Here is a 26005-nt window from a genome sequence, read left to right on the forward strand (position 1 = left end):
TTAAGATAATGTTGGACCTCAACTTCTATGATACAGGCTCCTTCCAGGCATCCAGTGAGGACATATATGGCATTTCTCAAGCATCCATACAGAAGTGTGTCCACCAGGTCACAGACATCCTGTACACCCAGGCTGGGTGTTTGCCCAGCCTGATGTTGCCCAGGCCCAGCAGGAAGCCTGGGCTGTCGGCTTTGCTGCCATCACTGGCATGCCCCATGTGCAGGAGATTGTGGATGGCACGCACATCAACCTGCAGTCCCGAGATGAGGGACAGGGCTTGATTAATAGGAAAATGTTCCACTCCTCAATGTACAGATTGTGTGTGACAACAGACTCACTATCATGCCTAATCTCCAGGGAGCAGTCAGAGGAGGGAGCAGAGCTGTAGAGTGAGCATAAAACTAACTTAGCTCAAGGATCTGTGGCCTAGTCTCCAGGGAGCAGTCAGAAGGTGGAGCAGGGAGCAGAGTGCAGAGTGAGCATAAAACTAAACTTCCTGAAAAGTATCACCACAGGAAAGCTGTGACCTGATTGGCTGGTAGGAAATTTGTGTTAAATTTGAAAAAGAACACTGCAAAACTAATTAATAAATGAATTAGCGAAGTAGAGATGGCTGGACAGGTGATGTGCTGTAGTTGTATGATAGGGGGGTGACAGATTCCATTGCAAGCTGCAATGACCCCATCTGCAACAAGCGTTGGTTGCTCAAAGAACTTTCACTCAGAATTAATAAGGTGGAGTCTGGGCTTCTCACACTGTGGCACTTCTGGGAGGGAGGAATTACCTGGACACTTTGTTTCAGGAGGCAGTCACACCTGGTAGATTAAGTACCTAAAATTTAGCCAGTAGTCAGGGACAGCAGGGTGAGACTTCAAGTAAGGCAGGTAGGGGATCCTAAATTCAGGAATAGAGGAGCCTCAGCTCTTGACCTTGTCCAACAGGTATGAGGTACTTGCTCTCTGTGTGGATGAGGAAGAGTGCTGTAGGGAGGATGAGCTAGCTGACCATTGCACCATGGTATAGGAGGCCATTCAAGAGGGGGAGCAAAAAGACAAGCGGTAGTTGTAATTAGGGGGATTGATAGCATCCTTTGTAAGCCGGGTCATGAGTCCCACATGGTATGTTGCCTGCCTGGTGCCAGGGTGAGGGACATCTCTGATTGGCTTGAAAGGATATTGGAGTGAGAGGGGGAGAATCCAGTTGTTGCGGTCCAGAATGGGACAAACAATATAGGCTAGACCAGGAAAAAGGATTTATTTGGGGATTATCAGGCATTAGGAGCTAAATTAAAGAACAGGTCCTCAAGAGTTATAATCTCTGGAATACTATCTGAGCCTAAAGGAGTGGTATAGGAAAGAGGGATTCCATTTCATGGGCATTGGTATCAGTATTGTAACAGGGGGGATCTGTACTGTTGGGACGGTCTTCACCTGAATCAATCTGGGACCAGCGTTCCAACGGAAAGGATAAATAGGGTGATCATAAGGACTTTAAACTAGCAAGCGGGGGGAAACGAAGGATAAAATTTTCAGAAGCATAATGATTAATAGGAAGCAAAGCAGCAGGTTAGCCAATGGGAAGGAGATTTCAACTACATGGGAAATTACAAAAAATGTTAAAAGAGAGAACTCAGGAGATATTATTAATGGAGATTAGGATTCAAAAAGGTATAAAAACTAGCATAAGGGCACTTTACCTAAATGCTCGTAGCATTCAAAACAAGGCAAATTAATTGACAGCACAAATCATCATGAATGAATATGATTTAGTGGCCATTACAGAGATATGGTTGCATGGTAGTCACAACTGGGAATTTTCTTTGTTCTTTTCTTTGTTTTAGTTCAGACAGGCAGCATGGTTGATGCAGATTTGGAGTGCCAAAGGGCCTGTTCCTGTGTTGTTACTTTCTTTGTTCTTAAATATCAAGGGGTATCAGACTATTCAGAAGGGCACATAGAAAGCTAAGGGAGATGATGTAGGTCTGATATTAAAGGATGACATCAGTACAGCAGTGAGAGATGATACAAGTTCTATGGAGAAAAGCATTGAATCCATTTGGGTGGAAATTAGAAATAGTAAAGAGGAAAGGTTACTGCTAGGCGTGGTCTACAGGCTGCCAAATAATAACATCATGGTGGGACGAGCAATAAACAAGGAAATAACGGATGCATATAAAAATGTATGGCAATCATCATGGAGGACTTTAAACTACATGCCAGTTGGTCAAATCAGGTTGGTCAAGGCAGTCTGAAGGAGAAGTTTATAGAATGTATCCGCAATAGTTTCCTCAGTCTGCAACGGAACCTACGAGGGAGAAAGCTATCCTAGATCTGGTCCTATGTAATGGGACAGGAATAATTAATGATCTCACGGTTAGGGACTCTTTCGGAAGGAGTGATTACAGTATGGTTGAATTTAAAATACAGATAAAGAAGATAAAATCCAATACTAGTGTCTTGTGCTTAAACAAAGGAGACTACAATGGGATGAAGGAGGTGTTGGCTCAGGTAGGCTGGGAGCAAAATCTTTATGGTGGGACAATTGAGGAACAGTGGACGATTTGTGAAGCAGATTTTCACAATAGAACATAGAACATAGAACATAGAACATTACAGCGCAGAACAGGCCCTTCGGCCCACGATGTTGCGCCGACCAGTTACAAAAACAATGACCCACTAGCCTATACCAATCCCTTTTCGTCCATAAACCTATCCAGAGATCTCTTAAACGCCCCCAAACTAGACGCATTTACAACTGCAGCAGGCAGGGCATTCCAATCCCTCACCACCCGCTGGGTAAAGAACCTACCCCTGACATCCGTCCTGTAGCTACCCCCCCTTAATTTAAAGCCATGCCCCCTCGTGCTAGCTTTCTCCATCCGAGGAAAAAGGCTATCACTATCCACCCTATCTAAACCTCTAATCATCTTATATGTTTCAATAAGATCCCCTCTTAGCCGCCTTCTTTCCAACGAAAACAACCCTAGATCCCTCAGTCTCTCCTCATAGGACCTCCCCACCATACCAGGCAACATCCTAGTAAACCTCCTCTGCACCCTCTCCAACGCCTCCACATCCTTCTTGTAATGCGGGGACCAGAACTGCACACAGTACTCCAAGTGCGGCCGCACTAGAGTAGTGTACAGTTGCAACATTACACTGCGACTCCTAAATTCAATCCCCCTACCAATAAACGCCAAGACACCGTACGCCTTCTTGACAACCTTATCTACTTGATTCCCAACTTTCAGGGATCTATGTACACACACACCTAGATCCCTCTGTTCATCCACACTATTCAAAGTCCTCCCGTTAGCCCTATACTCGACACATCTGTTGCTCCTACCAAAGTGAATTACCTCACACTTCTCCGCATTAAATTCCATCCGCCACCTCTCGGCCCAGCTCTGCAACCTATCTAAGTCTCCCTGCAGACTATGACACCCTTCCTCACAATCTACCACACCTCCAACTTTGGTGTCATCAGCAAATTTACTAATCCACCCAACTATACCCTCATCCAGATCATTAATAAAAATTACAAACAACAGTGGCCCCAAAACAGATCCCTGAGGCACACCACTCGTAACTGCACTCCATGATGAATATTTACCATCCACCACCACCCTCTGTCTCCTATCTGATAGCCAATTCCTGATCCAACTTCCTAGATTACCCACAATCCCATACATCTGCATTTTCTGCAGAAGCCTACCATGGTGAACCTTATCGAACGCCTTACTAAAATCCATGTATACCACGTCAACTGCCTTACCCCCATCCACCTCTTTGGTCACCTTCTCAAAAAACTCAATAAGGTTAGTAAGGCACGACCTACCTGCTACAAAACCATGCTGACTATTTCTAATCAATTCATTACACTCCAAATAACTATAAATCCTATCCCTAATAATTCTTTCTAAAACCTTGCCCACAACAGAAGTAAGACTCACCGGTCTATAATTCCCGGCAAAGTCTCTGTTCCCCTTCTTAAACAATGGGACAACATTCGCTATCCTCCAATCCTCCGGGACTACACCAGAGACCAATGACGACCTGAAGATCTGAGCCAGAGGCTCTGCAATCACCTCTCTAGCCTCCCAGAGAATCCTAGGGTAGATCCCATCCGGACCAGGGGACTTATCTATTTTCAGCCCCTCAAGAATTTCCAGCACATCCTCTTTATCAACCGTAATACTGTCTATTTTACACCCCTGCAACCCAATGTCCTCCTCAGCTATATTCATGTCCCCCTGCGTGAACACCGAAGAGAAATATTGGTTCAATACTTCTCCAATCTCCTCCGGTTCCACACACAACTTCCCCCTGCTGTCTGTAACTGGCCCTAATCTTGCCCTGACCAACCTTCTGTTCTTGACATACTTATAGAACGCCTTAGGATTCTCCTTAATCCTATCAGCCAAAGTCTTCTCATGTCCTCTTTTAGCCCTTCTCAACTCACTCTTCAACTCCCTCCTAGCCAATCTAAAGCTTTCTAGTGCACTATCTGAGCCCTCCAATCTCATCCGAACATAAGCCTCCTTTTTCTTTTTAACCATCGACTCAACTCTTTTAGTGCACCACGGTTCCCTAGATCTACCAAATCCACCATGCCTGACAGGGACATACCTATCAAGGACTCGCAGTAGCTGCTCCTTGAAAAAATTCCACATTTCAGATGTTCCCAGTCCCTGTAATCCCCTAATCCAATCCATGCTTCCTAATTCACTCCTGATAGCCTCATAATCGCCCTTACCCCAGCTAAAATTGCTGACCCGAGGTTCACGCCTATCTCTTCCCATCACTAAGGTGAACGTAACCGAATTGTGGTCACTATCACCAAAATGCACACCAACTTCCAAGTCTAGCACCTGGTCTGGCTCATTTCCCAGCACCAAATCCAATATAGCCTCACCTCTAGTTGGCCTGTCTACATACTGAGACAAAAAACCTTCCTGCACGCTTTGTACAAACACTGACCCCTCTAGCGAGCTAGAACTATAGCAACTCCAATCAATATTCGTAAAGTTAAAGTCCCCCATAACAATTACCCTATTACTTTCACTCCTAACCAGGATTGTCTCCGCAATCCTTTCCTCAACCTCTCTAGAACTTTTAGGAGGTCTATAAAAGACTCCCAACAGGGTGACCTCTCCTCTCCTATTTCTAATCTCCGCCCATACTACCTCAACTGACAAGTCCTCATCAAACTTTCTCTCCGACACTGTGATACAGTCCTTGACTAGCAATGCTACCCCACCCCCCCTTCTACCTTCTTCTCTACTCCGACTAAAGCATTTGTACCCCGGAACCTGCAACATCCATTCCTGACCCTGCTCTATCCATGTCTCAGAAATGGCCACAACATCAAAGTCCCAGGTACTGATCCACGCTGCAAGTTCATCCACTTTATTGCGAATACTCCTCGCATTAAAGTACACGCATTTCAAACCCTGCTCCGCCCCACCCCCACTATGCCGTGCCTTGCATTCCCCAACTATGCCCCCCTCACTTTCACCCCCTTTCCTCACTATCCCTCCCCCCCTCCGAATCAGTTTAAACCTTCCTGCATCGCTTTTGCAAATTTACCCCCCAGGATATTGATTCCCCTCTGGTTCAGGTGTAGACCATCCCTCTTATAGAGGTCCCACCTTCCCCAGAATGAGCCCCAATTGCTCAAGTACCTGAACCCCTCCCTCCTGCACCATCCCCTCAGCCACGAGTTCAAACTTTCCCTCTCCCTATTCCTCTCTAAACTATCCCGTGGCACAGGCAAGAGTCCAGATATAACTACTCTTTCTGACTTCGCCTTTAGTTTCCACCCCAACTCCATAAATCTTTGCTTAATATCCCCTTCCCTTAATCTCCCTATGTCATGTGTCCCCACATGAACTATAACTTGGGGTTGATCTCCCTCTCCCCTAAGAGTCCTGAATACTCTGTCCGATACATCCTGGACCCCAGCCCCTGGTAGGCAACACACCAGCCCAGAGTCCCTACCTTTACCTCCAACTCTCCTATCCGTCCCCATAACTGTGGAGTCCCCAATCACGAGGCCCACTCTCTTACCCCTAACCACCTGAGGCTTGCCAATAGGCTCACCCCCAGAGACCTGCTCCCTTTGGCTATCCCCAGTTGATTTCTCCTCAACTGTAGCCTCCAGGACCGAGAACCTATTTTGGAGGGGAACAGCCCCAGGGGATTGTCCCCCCAACTGCTTTTTGCCCCTCTTCCTGGCAGTGACCCAAGACTTATTCCTAGGAGTGACTATCTCCTTATAACTCCTTTCTATGTCTGCCTCCACTTCCCGAATTATACGGAGCTCCTCTAATTCCCCTTCCAGCTCCTTTACACGCTCCTCCAGAAACTGCAATCTAACACACTTCCCACAAGTAAAATCACCTGAAACACTGTGGGAGTCCCTCACTACATACATCCCACAGGAGATGCAGCTTACAGCCTGAACTGCCATCCCTGAATCAATTACCAGCAGAAAAGTAAAAATATAAAAAAAAAACTTCCCTCACACTTATAATTAGGTTAGAGGAGGTGGAAGGGTGGGATTCTCTACCAGTGTAGAGAATCGGGAATCCTCTCTGCACTAAAGGATATACCAGTGATAAGGAAGGACTGTAGAAAAAGGGATAATCATCCATGCATATCTAAGGAAATAGAGGATATCACATTGAAAAAAATGCATACAAAGTGGCAAAAATTAGTGGGAAACTAGAGGATTGGGAAATCTTTAAAGGTCAACAGAAAGCCAAGAAAAAAAGCTATAAAGGAAAGTAAGATAGATTATCTTTGTCTCTGAAGTTAACTGTGACAATGGTTGAAGAGAAGAAGGCGCCGGTTTCCAAGAAGGGCACCAAGAAAGTGCAGAAAAAGCTGCCGTCAAAGGGCGGCAAGAAGCGGAAAAGATCCAAGAAGGAGAGTGACTCCATCTACATCGACAAAGTGATGAAGCAGGTTCACCCTGACACCGGCATCTCCTCCAAAGCATGAGCATCATATTTTCGAGTGCATCACAGGTGAGACTTCTCACCTGGCCCATTACAACTAGCGCAGCACCATCAGCTCCTGGGAGATTCAGACCACCATGCATCTGCTGTTGCCCAGGGAACTGGCCAAGTGTGCCATGTCGGAACGAACAAAGGCAGTAACGAAGTACACCAGCCCCAAGTAAAACTCAACAATGGACTGAAAAGCACCCCAAACGCAACAAACTAGCTCAGAATATAAAAACAACAAAAGTTGCTGCAAATATATAAAAAGCAAAAAGAGTGGCTCAGGTAAATATTGGTCCTTTGAAGGATGAGAAGGGGGATTTAATAACAGGAAATGAGGAAATGGCCGAGGCATTAAACAGGTATTTTGTGTCAGTCTTCACAGTGGAATACACAAATGACATGCCAAAAATTGATGACAGGAAGGCTATGGCAGGTGAGGACCTAGACACTATTATCATTAAAGAAGTAATGTTCGGTAAGCTAATGGGAATAAAGGTAGACGAGGCTCCTGGCTCTAATGGAATGCATTGTAGGGTCCTAAAAGAGGTGGCAGGGGAAGTAGCAAATGCACCCGTGGTAATTTACCAAAATTCACTGGACTCTGGGGCTGTTCCAGCAGATTGCAAAACTGCAAATGTGCCGCCACTGTTTAAAAACGGAGGTAGACAAAAGGTCGGTAACTAAAAGCTAGTTAGCTTAACTTCTGTAGTGGTGAAAATACTTGAATCTATCACCCATGGGGACAATTTCTTGACCCAGACTTTCCACTGCAGATGCCACCCTTGCAGTGTTAGCATGGGTACCACGCTGTGCCAGCACCAAGTCCTAAAACAGCGCTCTGTTGAACTCCTCAAAATAGTTACTGCAGGGATGCTGACAGCTCACCCACCATTACCCAGATCTGCTGATGCATCTCCAGCAGCTTCGGGATGACTGATCTTAGAGGCTTGGCACCTAGCTCGGGGCCCACTGAATTCTTGCCTCCAGCAGACTTCCGCCTACCCAAACCCTCAGACGTTCCCGCCTCCACCCAATGTGCATCAACTGTTGTGAAGTGCTCACCATTAAGTGACCCAGAAGCCTCACCAATATCATGTCCCACCGTGGTGAGAGTATCTGTGCTGGTGGATTGTTTGGTGGATTCTACATGCCTCTCTCCGAGGTGTTATCTGAGCTGTCCTGGAGCGTCTCAGCAGGACGAGTCAGTTGTTTGGGGAGGGATGGTACATGGGCACAACCCCAGAGGTACCTGCGCATTTGGGTCATCTCCTGTAACAAAGGATGAAAGTTATTGGAAGGGAGAACAAGTGTCTAGCCAGCGTACCACTTACTTCTGATAAGTCCTTGGGACGAGAATTCAGCTGATGTTCACCTGTATGCTGGACACCGACCTGTCAGTCCAGCACCATTCTCTGCTCTGCTTCCCCTGCCAGCTCCATGGCACACTGCTCAAAATCAGTGAGTAGGCAAAGCCCGGGACATCATTGCCAGTCTTCTCTGGCAGGTTCAGGCAGCGGTGCGGGGGGGAATGTGCATGCACACAGGCCACCTTAGCGCTCTGCTGCTGGCTTCTCTGGCGCGTTGAGGCACTGCCTACCATCATTGTAAATCCCCTGACTCTGTAATGCACATAGTGCCGGAAATTCATTTTATTATGCTCACCCTCAAAACGGGCCTGTTGGCATCGCATCCATGATATCTGGAACAGAATGGTGTCAGATATATTTCTGTGAAATTCCTAGGTATACAAATCATGATTTTCCATTGTGCTGTATTTTCAATTATATTAAATTTCAATGAAATTTTTAATGAAACAGGTTGCTTAATTTGTGTGGACTGTAATTAACACAGGAGCGTAAGAAGGTAAGAATTAGGAGCAGGAGTAGACTATACAGCCTATCAAGCCTGCTCTGCCATTCAATATCATCATGAATGACCTTGGGTTTAACTCCACTTTCTCACCTGCTCCCCATATCCTTTAATTCCCTGATAGGCAGATTTTTGGACTATCTCGGAATTAAGCATATTCAATGATGGAGCATCCATAGCCCTTTGAGGTAAAGAATTCCAAAGACCCATAACCCTTTGAGTGAAGAGATTTCGCTTCACCTCAGTCCCAAATTATCAGCCTCTTCTTCTGAAACTGTGTCCCCTTGTTCCACATTCCCCAGCTAGGGGAAACAACTAATAGTATTGATTCTGTCAAGTTCCTTCATAATTATAATGTTTCACTGAAATCACCTCTCATTATTGTAGATCAGGAATTATAGACCCAGTTTACTTAACCTATCATCAGGACAACAGTCTCATCTAAGGGACCAAACTAGTGAACCTTCATTGTACTACCTCCAGTGCTAGTATATTTTTCCATTAATGTGAGACCAAATCGCTCACAGTATTCACAGTTGTAGTAAGAATTATGATGAATAATTAGCACTGCTGCCACAGCACCAGGGACCAAGGTTCAATTCCGGCCTTGGGTGATTGTGTGGAGTTTGGACATTGTCTGCATGGGTTTTCTACGGGTGCTCCAGTTTCCTCTCACAGTCCAAAGGTGTGCCCACTCAATTAACTTATAAGTCTTTCAATCTCTTTCGGGGGAATTTTCCCATCCCACCTGCCACAGTGGGTGGGGGTAGACCATGCATAGGTCTGTTAACCTCAGGCTGGATTTTCTAGTTTTGGGGTCAGTGCAGCCAGAAAATTCCACCTTTTGTGTCCTCCTCACAGTTTGAATTCCTGCCTAGCTTTATGTCATCAGCAAACTTAGATACCTTTCATAAGTAATTAATACAAATTGTAAATAGATGGGGCCCCAGGACTATTCCTTGCCAGTAGCCACAGTCATTAACTTGAAAATGCCCTGTGTGTGCGAATGGAGGATTTGTCACCTTGCTTGCAGTTCCTTTGACCAACGACCATCAAAGAATCCATCAAAGAAAGTTGTGCAATGTTGGTCTGAGAAATCAGATGATCTCCTACTGGGCTGCTTAGAGTCAGTGGACTTGTCAGTTTTTAAAAACTCTGCGACCAGCCTGAACGGGTACGCCACTACAGTAACTGATTTCATTAGTAAGTATATAGAAGACTGTGTGCCAAAGAAGCAATCTGTGTGTTCCCCAACCAGAAACCATGGATGAACAGGAATATCCGCTGCTTGCTGAAGTCCAGGTCTGAGGCGTTCAAGTCAGGCAACACTGACCTATACAAGAAAGCCAGATATGATCTAAGGAGATCCATCAAAGATACCAAAAGACAATACCGGACCAAGCTAGAGTCCCAGGCTAGCCATACCAACTGCGCCAACTATGGCAAGGTCTGCAAGAAATAACAGGCTACAAGATGAAAACATGTAAAATTACCAACTCCAACACAGCCCTCCCTGATGAGCTCAATGCATTTTACGCCTGTTTTGAGCAAGAAGTCAGCGAGAGCATGCCCTCTACCCTGGTAGCCCTTCATGAACCTGTGCCTAGGGTCACCATTGCACATGTCAGAGCAGCTTTCTTGAAGGACAACTCATGGAAAGCAACTGGCCTGGATGGGGTACCCAGATGAGCACTCAGATCCTGTGTGAATCAGCTGGCAGAGGTATTCACAGATATCTTCAACCTCTCTTTACAACAATCTGAGGTCCCTAACTGCTTCAAGAAGATGACTATCATCCCGATACCTAAGAAAAACCAAACAGCGTGCCTTAAGGGACTATTGGCTGGTGCTCTGACACCCATCATTATGCAACGCTTCAAAAGGTTAGTCATGGCATGAATCAATTCCAGCCTCCCGGACTTCCTGGATCCACTACAGTTTGTCTACTGCCGCAGCATATCCACAGCAGATGCCATCTCCCTGGCCTTGCACTCAACATAGGGATACCTAAATAATAAGGACACCTATGTAAGACACCTATTTATTGACTACAGCTCAGCCTTCAACACTATTATTCCCACAAAACTCATCTCCAAACTCCGTGGCCTGGGCCTCGGCACCTCCCTCTGCGACTGGATCCTGAACTTCCTAACACATATACTACAATCAGTAAGGATAGGCAACAACACCTCCTCCATGATCATCCTCAACACCAGTGCCCCACAAGGCTGTGTTCTCAGCTTCCTATTATACTCCTTACACACCTATGAGTGTGCGGCCAAACTCCCCTCCAATTCAATTTTTAAGTTTGCTGACAATACCACCATAGTGGATCGGATCTCAGACAATGACTAGATAGAGTACAGGAAGGAGATTGAGAATCTGGTGAACTGGTGCAGCAACAATAATCTCTCCCTCAATGTCAACAAAATGAAGGAGATTGTCATCGACTTCAGGAAGTGTAAAGGAGAAAATGCCCCTGTGTACATCAATGGGGATGAAGTAGAAAGGGTCAAGAGCTTCAAGTTTTTAGGTGTCCAGATCACCAATAACCTGTCCTGGTTCTCCCGTACCAACACTAGTTAGGAAAGCCCACCAACACCTCTACTTTCTCAGAAGACTAAGGAAATTTGGCATGTCAGCTATGACTCTCACCAACTTTTACAGATGCACTGTAGAAAGCATTCTTTTTGGTTGTATCACAGCTTGGTATGGCTCCTGCTCTGCCCAAGACCTACAAAAAGTTGTAAATGTAGCCCAATTCATCATGCAAAGCAACCTCCCATCCATTGAATCTGCCTATGCTGGCTGCAAAGCAGCCAGCATAATTAAGGACCCCACGCACCCCAGACATTCTCTCTTCCACCTTCTTCTTTTGGGAAAGATACAAAAGCCTGGGATCATGTACCATCCGACTCAAGAACAGTTTCTTCCCTGCTGCTGTCAAACTTTTGAATGGCCTTACCTTGCATTAAGGTGATCTTTCTCTACAATCTAGCTATGAATGTAACAGTACATTCTGCATTGTCTCATTTCTTTCTCTATGAACTGTATGTCTTGCCTGTGTAGCATGCAAGAAACAGTACTTTTCACTGTATGTTAATACATGTGACAATAATAAATCAAATCAAATCAGCATCTAAACGTCATAATGGTGAGAAACATAGGGTGAATTGCGCCGGTCTCTCAGATGTGCTCCACATTGCAATCTTTCGACAGTCACTTTTTTGGAGAGTTGGGAGCTAAACATGCCAGTGAAACTGGCTTCAGAGCGCTTGGCTGCCATTTCACAAGAGCACCCTGATCTCACGGTGCACTGGGAGACCCTTCCCCCCCCACCTCCACAGACATGCCAGCCTTCATTGGCAGAATGTTTTCCTTCTACCCTGACATGGACCCCCTGCATTGGGGCATTAGTGACCTCCAGTTAAACCCCGGCATGCCTCCCCATCATGACACCTGAAATGCCCCCTCCTCTTGACCTCTTTTGCCATCCACTATGCGTGACCCGCCTGCATAAGAACATAAGAACATAAGAACATAAGAAATAGGAGCAGGAGTAGGCCATCTAGCCCTTCGAGCCTGCCCCGCCATTCAATAAGATCATGGCTGATCTGTCGTGGCTCAGTTCCACTTTCCCGCCCTCTCCCCATAACCCTCAATCCCTTCTCTTATCAAAAACCCATCAACCCGCTTCTTAAAAATATTTAGCGAGGCAGCCTCCACCACTTCAACGGGCAGAGAATTCCAGAGATTCACCACCCTTTGAGTGAAGAAGTTCCTCCTCAACTCCGTTCTAAACCGCCTCCCCTTTATCTTGAGGCTGTGCCCCCTAGTCCTACTGTCTTTTTTGAGCGGGAAGAGTCTCTCCACCTCTATCCTATCCATCCCATTCATCATCTTATACGTCTCAATGAGATCTCCCCTCATTCTTCTAAACTCTAACGAGTACAAGCCTAGTTTATTCAGCCTCTCCTCATAGCTCAATCCCCTCAACTCCGGTATCAGCCTAGTAAACCTCCTCTGCACTCCCTCCAGGGCCAAAATATCCTTGCGCAGGTGCGGCGCCCAAAACTGCACACAGTACTCCAGCTGCGGCCTCACCAATGCCCTATACAGCTGCAGCAAGACCTCCCTACTTTTATATTCAATCCCCCTCGCTATGAAGGCCAGCATCCCATTTGCCTTCCTGACCACCTGCTGCACCTGCAAGCTGGGTTTTTGCGACTCATGCACAAGGACCCCGAGGTCCCTCTGCACCGTCGCCTGCTGCAGTTTTTCGCCACGTAAGTAATAGTCCTTCCTACCATTCTTCCTACCAAAGTGGACCACCTCACACTTGCCAACATTAAATTCCATTTGCCATTTCCTGGCCCATTCGCCCAGCCTATCTAGATCCTTCTGCAGACTCTCCACACCCTCCGCACAATTTGCCGTTCCCCCAATCTTGGTGTCATCAGCAAATTTCGACACCCTGCACTCGGTTCCCTCCTCCAGATCATCTATATAAATGGTAAATAGCTGAGGCCCCAGCACTGACCCCTGGGGCACCCCACTAGTCACCATCCGCCAATCCGAATAGCACCCATTGACCCCCACTCTCTGCCTCCTATTTGACAACCAATCCTCTATCCACGCTAACACCCTACCCCCAACTCCATGTCCCCTGACCTTCTGCAATAACCTCTTGTGAGGTACCTTGTCAAACGCCTTCTGAAAATCCAGAAAGACCACATCCACCGGCTCTCCTCTATCCACTGCCCTAGACACATCCTCATAGAACTCAAGTAAATTTGTCAGACACGACTTCCCTTTAATGAAACCGTGCTGCGTCTGCCCTATCAAGCAATTCCCTTCAAGATGCCTCGCAATTTCCTGCTTAATGACAGATTCTAACATTTTACCTACCACAGACGTTAAACTAACCGGCCTATAATTCCCCGCCTTTTGCCTGGCACCCTTCTTAAACAACGGCGTAACATTAGCCGTTTTCCAATCTTCCGGCACTTCCCCAGAATCCAGCGACGTCTGGAAAATAACCACCAAGGCATCCACTATCACCTCCGCCATTTCTTTCAGAACCCTCGGATGCATTCCATCCGGTCCTGGGGACTTGTCCACAATCAGCCCCTCCAGTCTGTCGAGCACCACCTCTCTAGTAACAGTAATGTCATTAAGACCCTCCATTCCTACCACCTTTCCATCGCTAACACCCGGCAAATTATTCACGTCCTCCTCCGTGAAGACAGAAACAAAAAAGTTATTCAAGACCTTCGCCATATCCCCATCCCCTACCACTAGCTCCCCTTTCTCATCCTCTAAAGGACCAACGTTCACCCTAGCCAGCCTCTTCCTTTTTATATATTTATAAAAACTCTTGCTATCCTTTTTTATATTAAGTGCTAGCCCAGCCTCATAGCTTCTCCTACCCTCCTTTATCAACTTCTTTGTCAATCTTTGTTGACATTTAAACCTTTCCCAATCCTCTTCTCGCCCACTGCTCTTAGCTACTCTAAATTCCTCCGCTTTTAATTTAACACTTTCCTTCACCTCCTTCGTTATCCACGGCTTATTACCTCTCTTCCTACTGTCCTTTTTAACCATCGGAATAAATTTCTGCTGAGCACCAAGAAAGATCTCCTTAAAGATCCTCCACTGCTCCTCAGCAGACCTACCTTCCAACACATTCCCCCATTCCACATTCGCTAATTCTTCTCTCATCCTACCATACTCCCCTCTATTCAAACAAAGGACGCGCGTCCGGGAACCCACTTTCTCCTCCTCCATCTGCACCAGAAACTCCACCATACAATGATCACTCTCTCCAAGAGGATCCTTCACCGCAAGGTCCCTAATTCTACCCGCCTCATTACATAGCACCAGATCCAAGATAGCTTGCTCCCTCGTCGGCTCCAACACACACTGTTCAAGGAAATTATCCCGGCAGCATTCCAAGAACTCCTCCTCGAGCCCACCTCGTCCAACATGGGTCGACCAATCAATATGTAGATTGAAATCTCCCATAACTACTGCCGTCCCATTCCTGCACGCCGCACTTATTTGCGTGTTAACAGCCCGCCCCACCTCCAGATCATTATTCGGGGGCCTATAGACTATGGCCCCAGTGCATAGTGTTCTCCCCTTGCCACCATCATTGTCTCCAGCAGCCTGACATCCACTGCTGGGGTGCCTGATGGGCACCGTCAGGCCATACTCCCAACCACCTGGGGGCTTTGATGGCCTCCGAGCCCCCTGCCATGATCAGCTCACCAGATTCGCATGAGACCAGTAGTGAATTGGGCCAGTGTGATGTGGAGGAAAGATGGGAAGCATCCAGGAAGGGGGAAGCATGCGTGCTGAACCCTTAATGATAATAAACTCCAGTCAATCTCATGCTTTGTAGCCTTTTTGATCATGAAGTGGCTTGTGCCATCCAGAAGGGACCAGGAAGATCATAAACAGTTTTGTGCCAAGAGCGAATTGGATTTTTAGCTTAGCAAGCTATTTCGCCAGCTCGCCAATCTGAATGCCAGCTGCAGAAAGGTGATAAAATCACACTCATCATGTTTGTCATTCATAACTTGCTTTTAACAAGTCCATCTGTCCTTGATTTCTCTATGTGTTTCTAAATTTTGAAAGATAGATTCTAATTCTTTGTTCACTTTAAATACCCATATTATCCTGCTCCCTCTTCATGGGCAGAGGTGGAACATTAACAATATGGGATATTATCCAGTCTTCTGATGAAACTTAACTATCAAACGATTGATAATTTATAATTAGAGTCTTTTCTGTGATTCAGTGCATGCCATAAAGATTACCCATCTTGAATTGTGTTGATGTTTTGTGAAGGAATTGCTTTTATGGACCTAGGATAAAGATTCACTTATTTCACCTTTAAAATTCTGGTAGCCACATTATACAACATTAATGACTCTGTTGACTAATCATAGCAATCAATTCATATTAATTGTTGTGGTTGGGTTTTTCACCAGGAAGATGCTGTTTAAAGATGGTTTCAATCTCCTCTATAGGAGCTGTTCACGTAGGAGTGGCCCTTTTTACTGATTGGACCCTTTGTTGGACACAGGGTATCTGAACAAGGAGAACTCCACACTCACCTCCATAGAACCATAGAAAATTACAGCTCAGAAACAGGCCTTTTGGCCCTTCTTGTCTGTGCCAAACCATTTTTTTTGCCTAGCCCCACTGACTTGCACTTGAACCATATCCCTCCACACCCCTCTCATCCATGGACCCGTCCAAGTTTTTCTTAAATGTTGAAAGTGACCCCGCATTTACCACTTTATCCGGCAGCTCATTTCACACTCCCACCACTCTCTGCGTGAAGAAGCCCTCCCCAATATTCCCTTTAAACTTTTCTCCTTTCACCCCATGCCCTCTGGTTTTTTTTCTCCTCTAGCCTCAGTGGAAAAAGCCTGCTAGCATTCACTCTATCTATACCCATCACCTCCTTGAGCCTGCAGCCAGCCTATACGAGTGGTCTTGCCATGTGTTTTGAACACCCCTCAGCAGGGGCTGGAGGGCATAATGTGGTGGTCAGTAATTGGGCCATATTGGCCTAAGGGCAGGTGGGCTGCCTAACACCTATCCTGACACTGATATTCAATTTCATGATCATCCCTCCCCTCTCCATACTTGCAGTTCTGCTCTTTAAGTGGAATGTCCTCCCCCATATCCCAGTGCTATCTAGCGATATCCATATGAACAACTCCACAAGTGAGGTGCTAGCATTAGTACAAATGGGACAGAGTTGATAATTGATTCTGTAACAAGTATTAATCAGCGTTGCTAACTTTTCAAAATATTATTCATTTCCTTTATTTCAGTCGCAAGGGGCAAAGGATAAAGATATTGCAGCAGGCTTACACTTACGCAGCTTGCAGTACTTGGAGAGGTACTTCTACCTTATTCTTTTTGACACTTATCTACACCTAGAGAAACCAGGGAAATGGGAAAGATCCTTCAAAGAATGGATGGCTGAGGTATGATTTCTGTTTAATAAATTCCCCTTTTCTCCTGAAGTGAAAATTATTGAGAATCTTTGAAATTTGGCATTCTAATGTTTGTCCTGAGTGCAAGATGAAACTAGTCTCTCTTTTCAGCAATTTTCAGGTTCTGTACCACCAAGTAACTTCTATCTGTGTGGACAGGAAAATTATTTTGGCTGTACATTGGGCATTGCTGTATGTGCTACCAATAAACCAATGGGGTGCTTGAACATTTCAAACTACTTTTGTTATTGATTCTCAGGATATGGGCATTTCTGGCACAGCCAATATTTACTGGCCATTTCTAGTTATCCTTGAGGTGGTGGGAGTGGAGTTTCTTTTTGAACCATTGCATTGCAGCTTCTTGGCCTCTTTGGAGGACAGTTATTAATCATCCACATTAATATGGAGGTGGAGTCACATACAAGCCAGATTGGGCAAGGACACAAGGGATGATGACTGGGAGAATTGGGGATTGGGCAATGTTGATGGGGAAAAGGAGTTATGTGGCAATTGGCAGAGGGGAAGTTGTGGGGGCATGCTGAATTGGTGAATTATATGAACTTGTATCCAATCTCACTGGATTACTAACCAATTGCATAACCACTGCATTACAGTACCCATATTCTAGCATTATATATGATGCAGGCATTATATGGGTTGGTATATTATTGGCACAGGGGATGGCTCAGTTGATGAGGGCAGAAAATGTATTAAATGGATTGAAGTGCAAAATCAGCGACAAATGAGTTATGACAAAAGCCCACACGAGATAACAACATTAATACTGTCAGCAACACAAATATTGATGTGAGAGAAATATTTCATATTTTAAGAAACTTAACCTAATTCCCTGAGACTCCTTGGAAAATCACAGAATCTTCAAAGTGCAGGAGGCCATTCAGCCCATTGAGTCTGCTATCTCTTTCAGAGCATTTTAGCTGGTCCCCCTCCCCTTCATTATCCCTGTAACCTTGCATATTCTCTTTTCAGATAGCAATCTAATTCCCTTTTGAACACTGATCAAACCTGCTTCAAACAACCTCTCACAAAGTTTGTTTCAGACCCAACCACCCTCTGGGTAAAAAAAAATCCACATATCATTTTTACTCTTTTTGCCAATTATTTTGAACTCGTGTCCTTTAGTTTTTGATATTCATAGAATCCCTACAATGCAGAAGGAGGCCATTCAGCCCATCGAGTCTGCACCAACACAATCCCACCCATTCCTAGCCTTCCTTTTTAAACTTTAGCCTCTACTGCTGTGTCTGTCTCTGTCAGGGTTGCTAATCTCAGCACTCTGTTCTCTGTTAACATAAATTTGGTCACAGATTCATGACCTTTTTCTGGATCCACGAGCGCTCACTGATTCATCCTCAAAACTTAAATTTTGCTTTTTTTGGCTTCTATCTTTCCATCCAATTTTCTCAAACTATAGCTTTTGCTTTTTGCCCTTACTCTTGGACGTTGAGTCAGTGTTTATATTTTCCTGAGACTTTTCCGATTATAATGGCATCCCTCCACTCACTTGACCCTTCGGGTATATATACCACTATGCCCATTTTGGGAACTGAACCTTTGAAGTAAGTAATCTCCTGCCTTACTGTTATTTGGCCAATCATCAGATTTTCTCTTGTGTATAGCTGTCTGATCATCATAGCTACTCAAGGTATGTCTATGTGAGGTACGAAGTGCTTCTTGTATTTCTACATCTTATTCATATACTCCAAATTCTTAATCAGTTCCCACTACTCTCGAAGAGTGGGCTTATACCGTCTGGTTACCATGTTATAGTACCATCTGTCCCTATCACCTTACCGGCCCTTTCCACTCTTTTAGGCCCTCTCTTTTATAGCAGACCATATCTCCTTTTTCAAAATGTACTCTCAAAGGTCTTACGTGATGCTGTAGTGTTCGTCGCATCCGCTCTAAAACCTCGACCTTAATGAAGGCCTTTTTCCCTGCATGTATGGCATTCAGAATGGGTGCAGAAAAAATGGAGCTAATGCTTGTCCCTTCTAATGCCGGAGCAGCATCCATCAATACTGATGGTAACTTTGGGTTCCTCCCATATCTCAATTGATATGGACTATAACCCCCACCATTTGTAATGAAGTTTTTGCATGTACCGCCCATGCTAATGCAATCTGCAATTTATAGCTTGGCTGATTGGCCAAAACCTGATGCAGCATATTATCTTTTACTGCATGATTCTGTTCACATTGACCATTGCTGAACTGGATTTCTGTTGCCGTGTGCATTGCCACAATATTTAAATTTTCCTATCTTGGAATTCATCATTCACAAATTCACCCACATTGTTCATCAAGAATATAGATGGTGCCTCCAACCCTGTTCCAATCCAATAAGTCATAATTTTGTCCACAATAGTCTTACTGCCTTTGCCATAAATCACCATAGATATGCTGAACCCAGTGGCCATGTCCACGAGGTGTAGTAAATTTTGTCTTTATCCCAAATTTTCAAATCCATTGCTACATCATTGAAATCCCGAACTAATGGGAGACTCACAACTGGATGCATTGGTGTCCTTCTATATTTTGTACAAATCTCACATTGGGCTGATATTTGCTAATGAAATCATTATAGCCATTATCCAGCACACCTGCATCCTGAAGCAGTGCTCTCAATCTCTGTAGTGCCGGATGAGCAAATTGCTTGTGAAGTTTCAACATAATCTTCCTTTTGTCCATTAAGCTGTTGTCTTTAAGTGACACTAATGCATCATGAATCCTCTGATTAGGCATTTTTGGTTCACTTAAGGGAAGGAAATAATGGCCTGACCTTGTAAAATGTAGATCTACACATCTTCCAAATACCACAGCTTTGTCATGCTTCAAATTGATTGTTAGCTAGGCTTTTTTCATGGCAGATCTGCTTCAAAACAAAGGTAAGCCACTTAAAACAACATCGGTACTTATAAACAAGCTAATTCCTGCAACTCCACAGGGAAGTATCACCCTTTTAGAAGAAGTTAAGGTATTATCACTTGCAAATTGAAAACAGGTGGAACTGTCACTTTCTTTAACTTTCAGTCTTTATGATCAAGCGACCCTAAAAAGCAATTTAGCCAATCTTCACCGCATACCGTTGACGTACATCCACCATCCAAAACTGCAAACTTAAAAGAATCTATCAGTACACTCGTTATTGGGCCCAATTTTTCTGTGATGAAAACAACGCCTTCATGGCCCTCATCTTCATTGCTGTCAGCTTCTACATATTCTGTTTTCTGTGCAGCTTCAAAAGACGCAATTTCTTGGCCACACAAGCTTCCCACAATCCCCATCTGCTTTCTATTTATACCGGGTCAGCTGACCATCACGTCATTTTACCATTGGTTACATTGTCTCCTGGGTCAGCTGGCCAGTTGATCCTCACAGCATGTTACCATTGTTAACACTAACTTGCTTGCTTCCACCACTTCCACTGTTTATGTTCCAGGCACCTCTCACCCTCTGTGTGAAAAACATTCCCTGTACATCTCCTCTAAATTTACCACCTCACACCTTAAACCTATGCCCTCTTACAGTTTTTATCCCTAAATGGCCTTACTCTTTCTTTTACCAAACCTTCCATTATTTATCTGTTTATGGAAGACTTTGAGATTCCCTTTAATGTAAGCTCTCTGTCTGTTTGCATGATTTCTCCTTTCTTTTCTCATTAGTTTTTACACTTCTGGTCCTATATTCAGTCTGATTCTCTAGCATATTTTCTATCTGACATCTGTCTTAAATGCACTTCTTCCTTTTCACTTTTCACCCCCATGTTTCTCATCATTCAGGGTGGTCTGGATTTACTTATCCTTTGTTTCCTCTTGAGAGGAACATTCCTGCAATACTTCCTCTTTGAAGGTAGCCAATTGTTCAGCTACTGTCCTTTTTTGCCATCATTTGATTCCAACTCACTTGACTCAAATGCATTCTTCTGTCAAAGTTGACTTTCTCTTAATTTATTATTTCTGCTCTGGAATGTACCTTTCCTTTTCCATAGCCAACCTAAACCTTATGACTATAATGCTCACTCTCCTGAAATGCTCTCCTGTCAACATCTGGTCCTCCTGGGCCAATCATTTCCCAGAACCACGCCTAATACTTGCCCTCTCACTGGACCAGAAATATACTGTTGCAGAAAATTATGCTGAACACATTCCAGGAACTCTCACCCCTCTTGTTCCTTTGCACTATTCCTATCATGGTCTACATTTGGATAATTGAAGTTCTCTCATTATAATTACTCTGTAATTCTTCTACCTCTTTGTAATAGCTAAAAGCTCCAACAATCCACTGCAAGCGAGGACAGAGAATTTGGCACTCAGCCAAATCTTCATTCACTGCACTGGGACCAGAGAATCCTGCCAGCATGAATGGCGGAAAGTTCCCACCAATATCTTTGCAAATTTGTTTTTCTACATCCTGTCCACTATTTTCTGGCCTAGATGTCACACCAATCAAAGTTATTACACTATTTTACTCCTTATCTCTAACCAGAGAGATTCTGTCCTTGATTACTCTGGAACATCCTCTCTCTCCAGTGCAATACCTGCAATACTGTCACTCCCCCAGTCTCCCTTTCCTTGTCTTTTAAACACCTTGTATCCAGGAATATTTAACACCCAGTCCTGCCTTTCTTTGAGTCAGATCTCTGTTATAACAATAATCACAGAATTTCTACTATGTAGAAGGAGACCATTCAGCCAACTGAGTCTGCATCGACAACAATCCCACCAAGGCCCTACCTCTGTACCCCAACATATTGACCCTGCTAACCCCCTGACACTAAGGGTCAATTTAACATGGCCAATCAACCTAATCTATATGTCTTTGGACTGTGAACAAACAACAAAGAAAATTATAGCACAGGAAAGGGCACTTCGGCCCTCTAAGCCTGCACTGACCACGCTGCCCGACTTAACTAAAACCTTAACTCTTCTGGGGACCATATCCTTCTATTCTCATCCTATTTATGTATTTGTCAAGATTTCCCTTAAAAGTCACTACCACACCCACTACCACTACCTCTCCTGGCAACGAGTTCCAGGAACCCACCACCCTCTGTGTAAAAAACCTGCCTCGTGTATCTCTTTTAAACCCTTGCACCTTAAAGATGTGCCCCCTAGTTATTAACTCTTACACCCTGGGAAAAAAGCTTCTGACTACTCACTCTGTCCATGCCTCTCATAATCTTGTAGAGTTCTGTCAGGTCGCCCCTAAACCTCCATCGTTCCACGTGAGAAGAAACCAAGTTTCTCCCACATCTCCTCATAGCTAATGCCCTCCATACCAGGCAACATCCTGGTAAATCTTTCCTGTACCTTCTCTAAAGCTCCACATCCTTCTGGAAGTGTGGTGATCAGAATTGAACACTATATTCCAAGCGCGGCCTACATAAGGTTCTATAAAGCTGCAAAGTGACTTGCCAATTTTTAAACTCAATGCCCCAGCCAACGATGGCAACCATGTTGTATGCCTTCTTGACTACTTTTTCCACCTGCATCGCCACTTTCAGTGACCTGTGTACCTGTACACACAGATCCCTTTGCCTACCAATACACTGAAGGGTTCTACCATTTACTGTATATTTCCTATCTGTATTAGGCCTTCCAAAATGCATTACCTCACATTTGTCCGGATTAAACTCCATCTCCCATCTCTCCACCCAAGTCTCCAAGTCTATCCTCTGATGGTCCTCATTGCTATCCGCAAATCCAACAACCTTTGTGTCATCTGCAAACTTACTAATCAATCCAGTTAGATTTTCCGCCAAATCATTTATATATATTACAAGCAGCAAAGGTCCCAGCACTGATCCCTGAGGAATGCCATTTGTCACAGCCCTTCATTCAGAAACGTACCCTTCCACTGCTACCCTCTCTTCTTTGATGGGTGGGGGCGGGCAGGGAGTGGTGTAAATAGGGAGAGAGACATAGACGCCATCACCTCTTTGCTAGGGGAGGAGATGTGGGGAGTCCCCCTCTCCTGAGGTGTGGTGCTTTCTCTTGAGGGGCATCCTGATAGCAGGGGATGCCCCTCTCTTTCCTGCCCTGCCCCTTGGACTTTCCTTTCTCCTCCTGGGAAGGGGTTGTTATCACTGGCTCAGGGTCATACAAGCCCCCACGTCGAGACCCAGGAACTTGTGCGCTTGCGTCACTGGGCCCTGCACAGTTCGCTGAGGCATCAACGGGCCTGATTGATGGAATAGGAGGGACGGTCAGAAGTGTTTTCTTTTCCCCGAGCCGACTGCTAGGGCGACTGGGGTATTAGGGTCGGGGATCCGTTCCCTCGCTTCTTCTTGTTCTTCTGGCCACATGGATGCTCCGCTCCCTCCCCTGCCGGCAGCCAAGGTGGCAGCAGCTGCTGGTGTGGCCTTCTGTTGTGGGGGGCCAAGTGGTACCACATTGGGGGGAGAGGGGGGCTGTGGTGCCAGCTGCGGCCACCTGGGGGTGGGGGTCAGCAGCCTTGGAGGTGGGGCAATTCTTTCTAACATACCCCACCTCCTTGCATGCATGGCATGGCACGCCATCCGCAGACCAGATGACATGGTTTTTTTGTCCCTTCGAAGGGGACATTGAAGCCCCCCCCCACCTCAAGGCACTCTCCCAGGCCAGGCAGACAAATACCTGGTGCCGGAAGGAGTAGATGTCCCAGAAGACTGGGTCCCAAATGCCATGTGGGATTGGCGCCACCCTGGACCTGACCCCCCACCAGTAGATGGAAGTGAGGAGAAGGAGCTCCACGAGAATAAAGGGTGGGATGTTCAATGGGTGATGGCTCCAGATGGTCCACTGCCAGGGACATCCCGCCCACCTTTTCCAGGGCGAGGTGGACCACCAGCTTGGCCTTCAGGAAGGAAACAGCCTTACCGGACATCTTAGAGGCTGCTATAATGGCTGAGGGGATAATAACCCCAGCCATTGTCCTCATGCAGGCCTCAATGGTCATGTCAGGGTGGGCGTAGTACTTGATGCAGAGTGGTGGCAGGGCATTGGCAGCGGTGGGGGCTTTAGATGCCACTGTACCCCCATAGGTGGGCCTGGAAGACCCTGCCACCGGTAAAGATGATGTGGTTGCAATGTCTTTTTTTTTAAAGGGTGCTACACCCAGCCCGAGATTGTCCAGATATTGTGGTTTGGTGTATTATTTCTTTTTTTCCTGTGGGAGTGCATGGCATAGAGAGGGGGTAGAGGGGAAAGGGAGAGTGGGTATGGTGGGGTTCTCTACACAGGTGTTGGGGGAGTGGGGTCAGAGAGGGAATGAGGGAAGGTAGGGTGGGTATGGGCTCGGAGCTCTCTTCCTGGTTTCAGAGAGGGAGAGAGGAGGACGGAGGAGCAGGAGGGAGGCTGAGAGACAAAGCACCGAGGAGAGCTAGTGCTCCAGGTCAGAAGGAGAGGAGGAGGGGGTAGTGGGTGGGTGAACAAAAAGTCCCCCCACCCCTGTAGATAGGAAAGATTTTCTGTACTCCACACACCGCCCCCCTCCATTTCAGGCACAGACTTTTGATGAATGGGGGCACCAACAACTCAGTCCTTCAATCTTACTTTCTTTGTTGGGTGTTGTCCTCCCTCCTGCAGATGAAAGCTGGGCCTTGAGCCTCCAGGCCCAAGACCTCTGGTCTTTTTGGTCCCCTTCTCTCTTTGTCTGTCCTTCTCCTCTCCCAGGGAGAAAGCACCAGTGGCTGGAAGTTTTGGGGGATAGCTTTTCCTTCCTCCTTCCGGTTGAACACTTCACGGGGCAGAAGTCCCGTCACCAAGTTACTTTATTTACACCATACATCTGTACACAGCCAGCCCTCCAATTGTTCCCTGCTGAATGCAGGGTGGGAGTCTGACATACTTTAAATAGGAAGCATGAGGCTCCCTGATTTAACCATCAATTAATACTCATCAGGTACTTCTTTTTGGGGCTTCTTTCTGGGAAGACTCATCAGGTAGTTCATACTCTAGCAAGCCAACCTCATTAGCCTGGCTGAAGTCACCACATATAGCTAAAGGCAAAATAAGCTCAAGAGGCTGAATGGTCTACTTCTGTTCCTATATTCCTATCTGTTACCCCTCTGCAGCATTATCTGACAACACAACATCAGGATCCACATGGGTGCTAATGACATCCAGCTTTGCCTCACTGCCATCTCAGTCGAGCCCTCCATTACTTTCTGTGTTGTGTTGCTTGTCTTACATTAAGTCCTAAATAAACCTCAATTTTCATCTGGGTAAACATTGAGAAAACCAAAGCCATTTTATTTCAGCTACTTCATTCCCTTATGGATTCCATCTCCCTCTCTGGCAATTGTCTGGGACTAAGCCCGATCATTCACAATCCCACAGGGTTCTATTGGATCCTAACCTGAGTTCTGAGTTCATACCCTCTTCATCACAAAGACCACCGACTTCTACTTCCATTATGCAATCTATCCCCAAACCTGCTTCAACCCATTGAAACACTCAATGCTTTGCTAACTCCAGGCATGACTACTTTAATGCTCCGTGAACAGCCTTCCATCTTCCACCCTCAATAAACTTCATCTAATCCAGGAATTTAACAACTGAATTATTTCAGTGTAATTTTCATAGAGATCTGAATTGTTGGAGGTGCTATATTTTGAATGAGATGTTAAATTGTGGCTTCAGCTGCCATCTTGGGTGGATGTAAAAGATTTCAGGGCATCATTTGAAGAAGTGGAGAGTTCTCCTGATGTTCTGGTCAATATATATCCTTCCACCTGCATCTCCAAAACAGATTAACTAATTAGTTATCTGACCCGAAGGCTTGCTGTGCACAATTCAGCTACTCTGATTATCTACAAAGCAAGGGTAAATACACATCACAAAGTATTCATCAGTGGTGAAGTGCTTTGGGGTTGCCTGAGGATATGAAAAACGCAATATAAGTGCAAGTTTATTTCCTTCTTTCATTGCTGTCTATGGGTCCCGCTGTGTACATATTGGTTTCCACAGTTGCCTAATAAACAACAGAGTGCACTTCAGAAATACTTCAGATTGGCTGTAAGTTTGTATGTAGAGGTGATGTGGAATGAACTAATGTTGAATTTTCAATAAACTACACATTACTATCACGATAAGTTTTCTCAAATCCGA

General features: G+C 45.4%; 1 protein-coding gene across 4 annotated transcripts in view; it reads left to right on the forward strand.

Annotated features, from left to right (window-relative positions):
* The window catches only part of LOC145342936 (paladin-like), a 144402-nt gene that overhangs the window by 106502 nt on the left and 11895 nt on the right, over positions 1 to 26005 (forward strand). For 2 of the 4 annotated variants that reach the window (XM_080188568.1, XM_080188572.1), the window contains one exon: positions 16729 to 16884. In XM_080188568.1, the coding sequence (XP_080044694.1) occupies positions 16729 to 16884 (156 nt within the window). The remainder of the gene's footprint in view (positions 1 to 16728; positions 16885 to 26005) is intronic. The other 2 variants (XM_080188569.1, XM_080188571.1) reach the window with 1 other exon arrangement.

The sequence above is a fragment of the Carcharhinus amblyrhynchos genome, chromosome 5, assembly GCF_965287045.1.
Source record: "Carcharhinus amblyrhynchos chromosome 5, sCarAmb.v2.hapA, whole genome shotgun sequence".
In the NCBI taxonomy this organism is placed as follows: domain Eukaryota; kingdom Metazoa; phylum Chordata; class Chondrichthyes; order Carcharhiniformes; family Carcharhinidae; genus Carcharhinus; species Carcharhinus amblyrhynchos.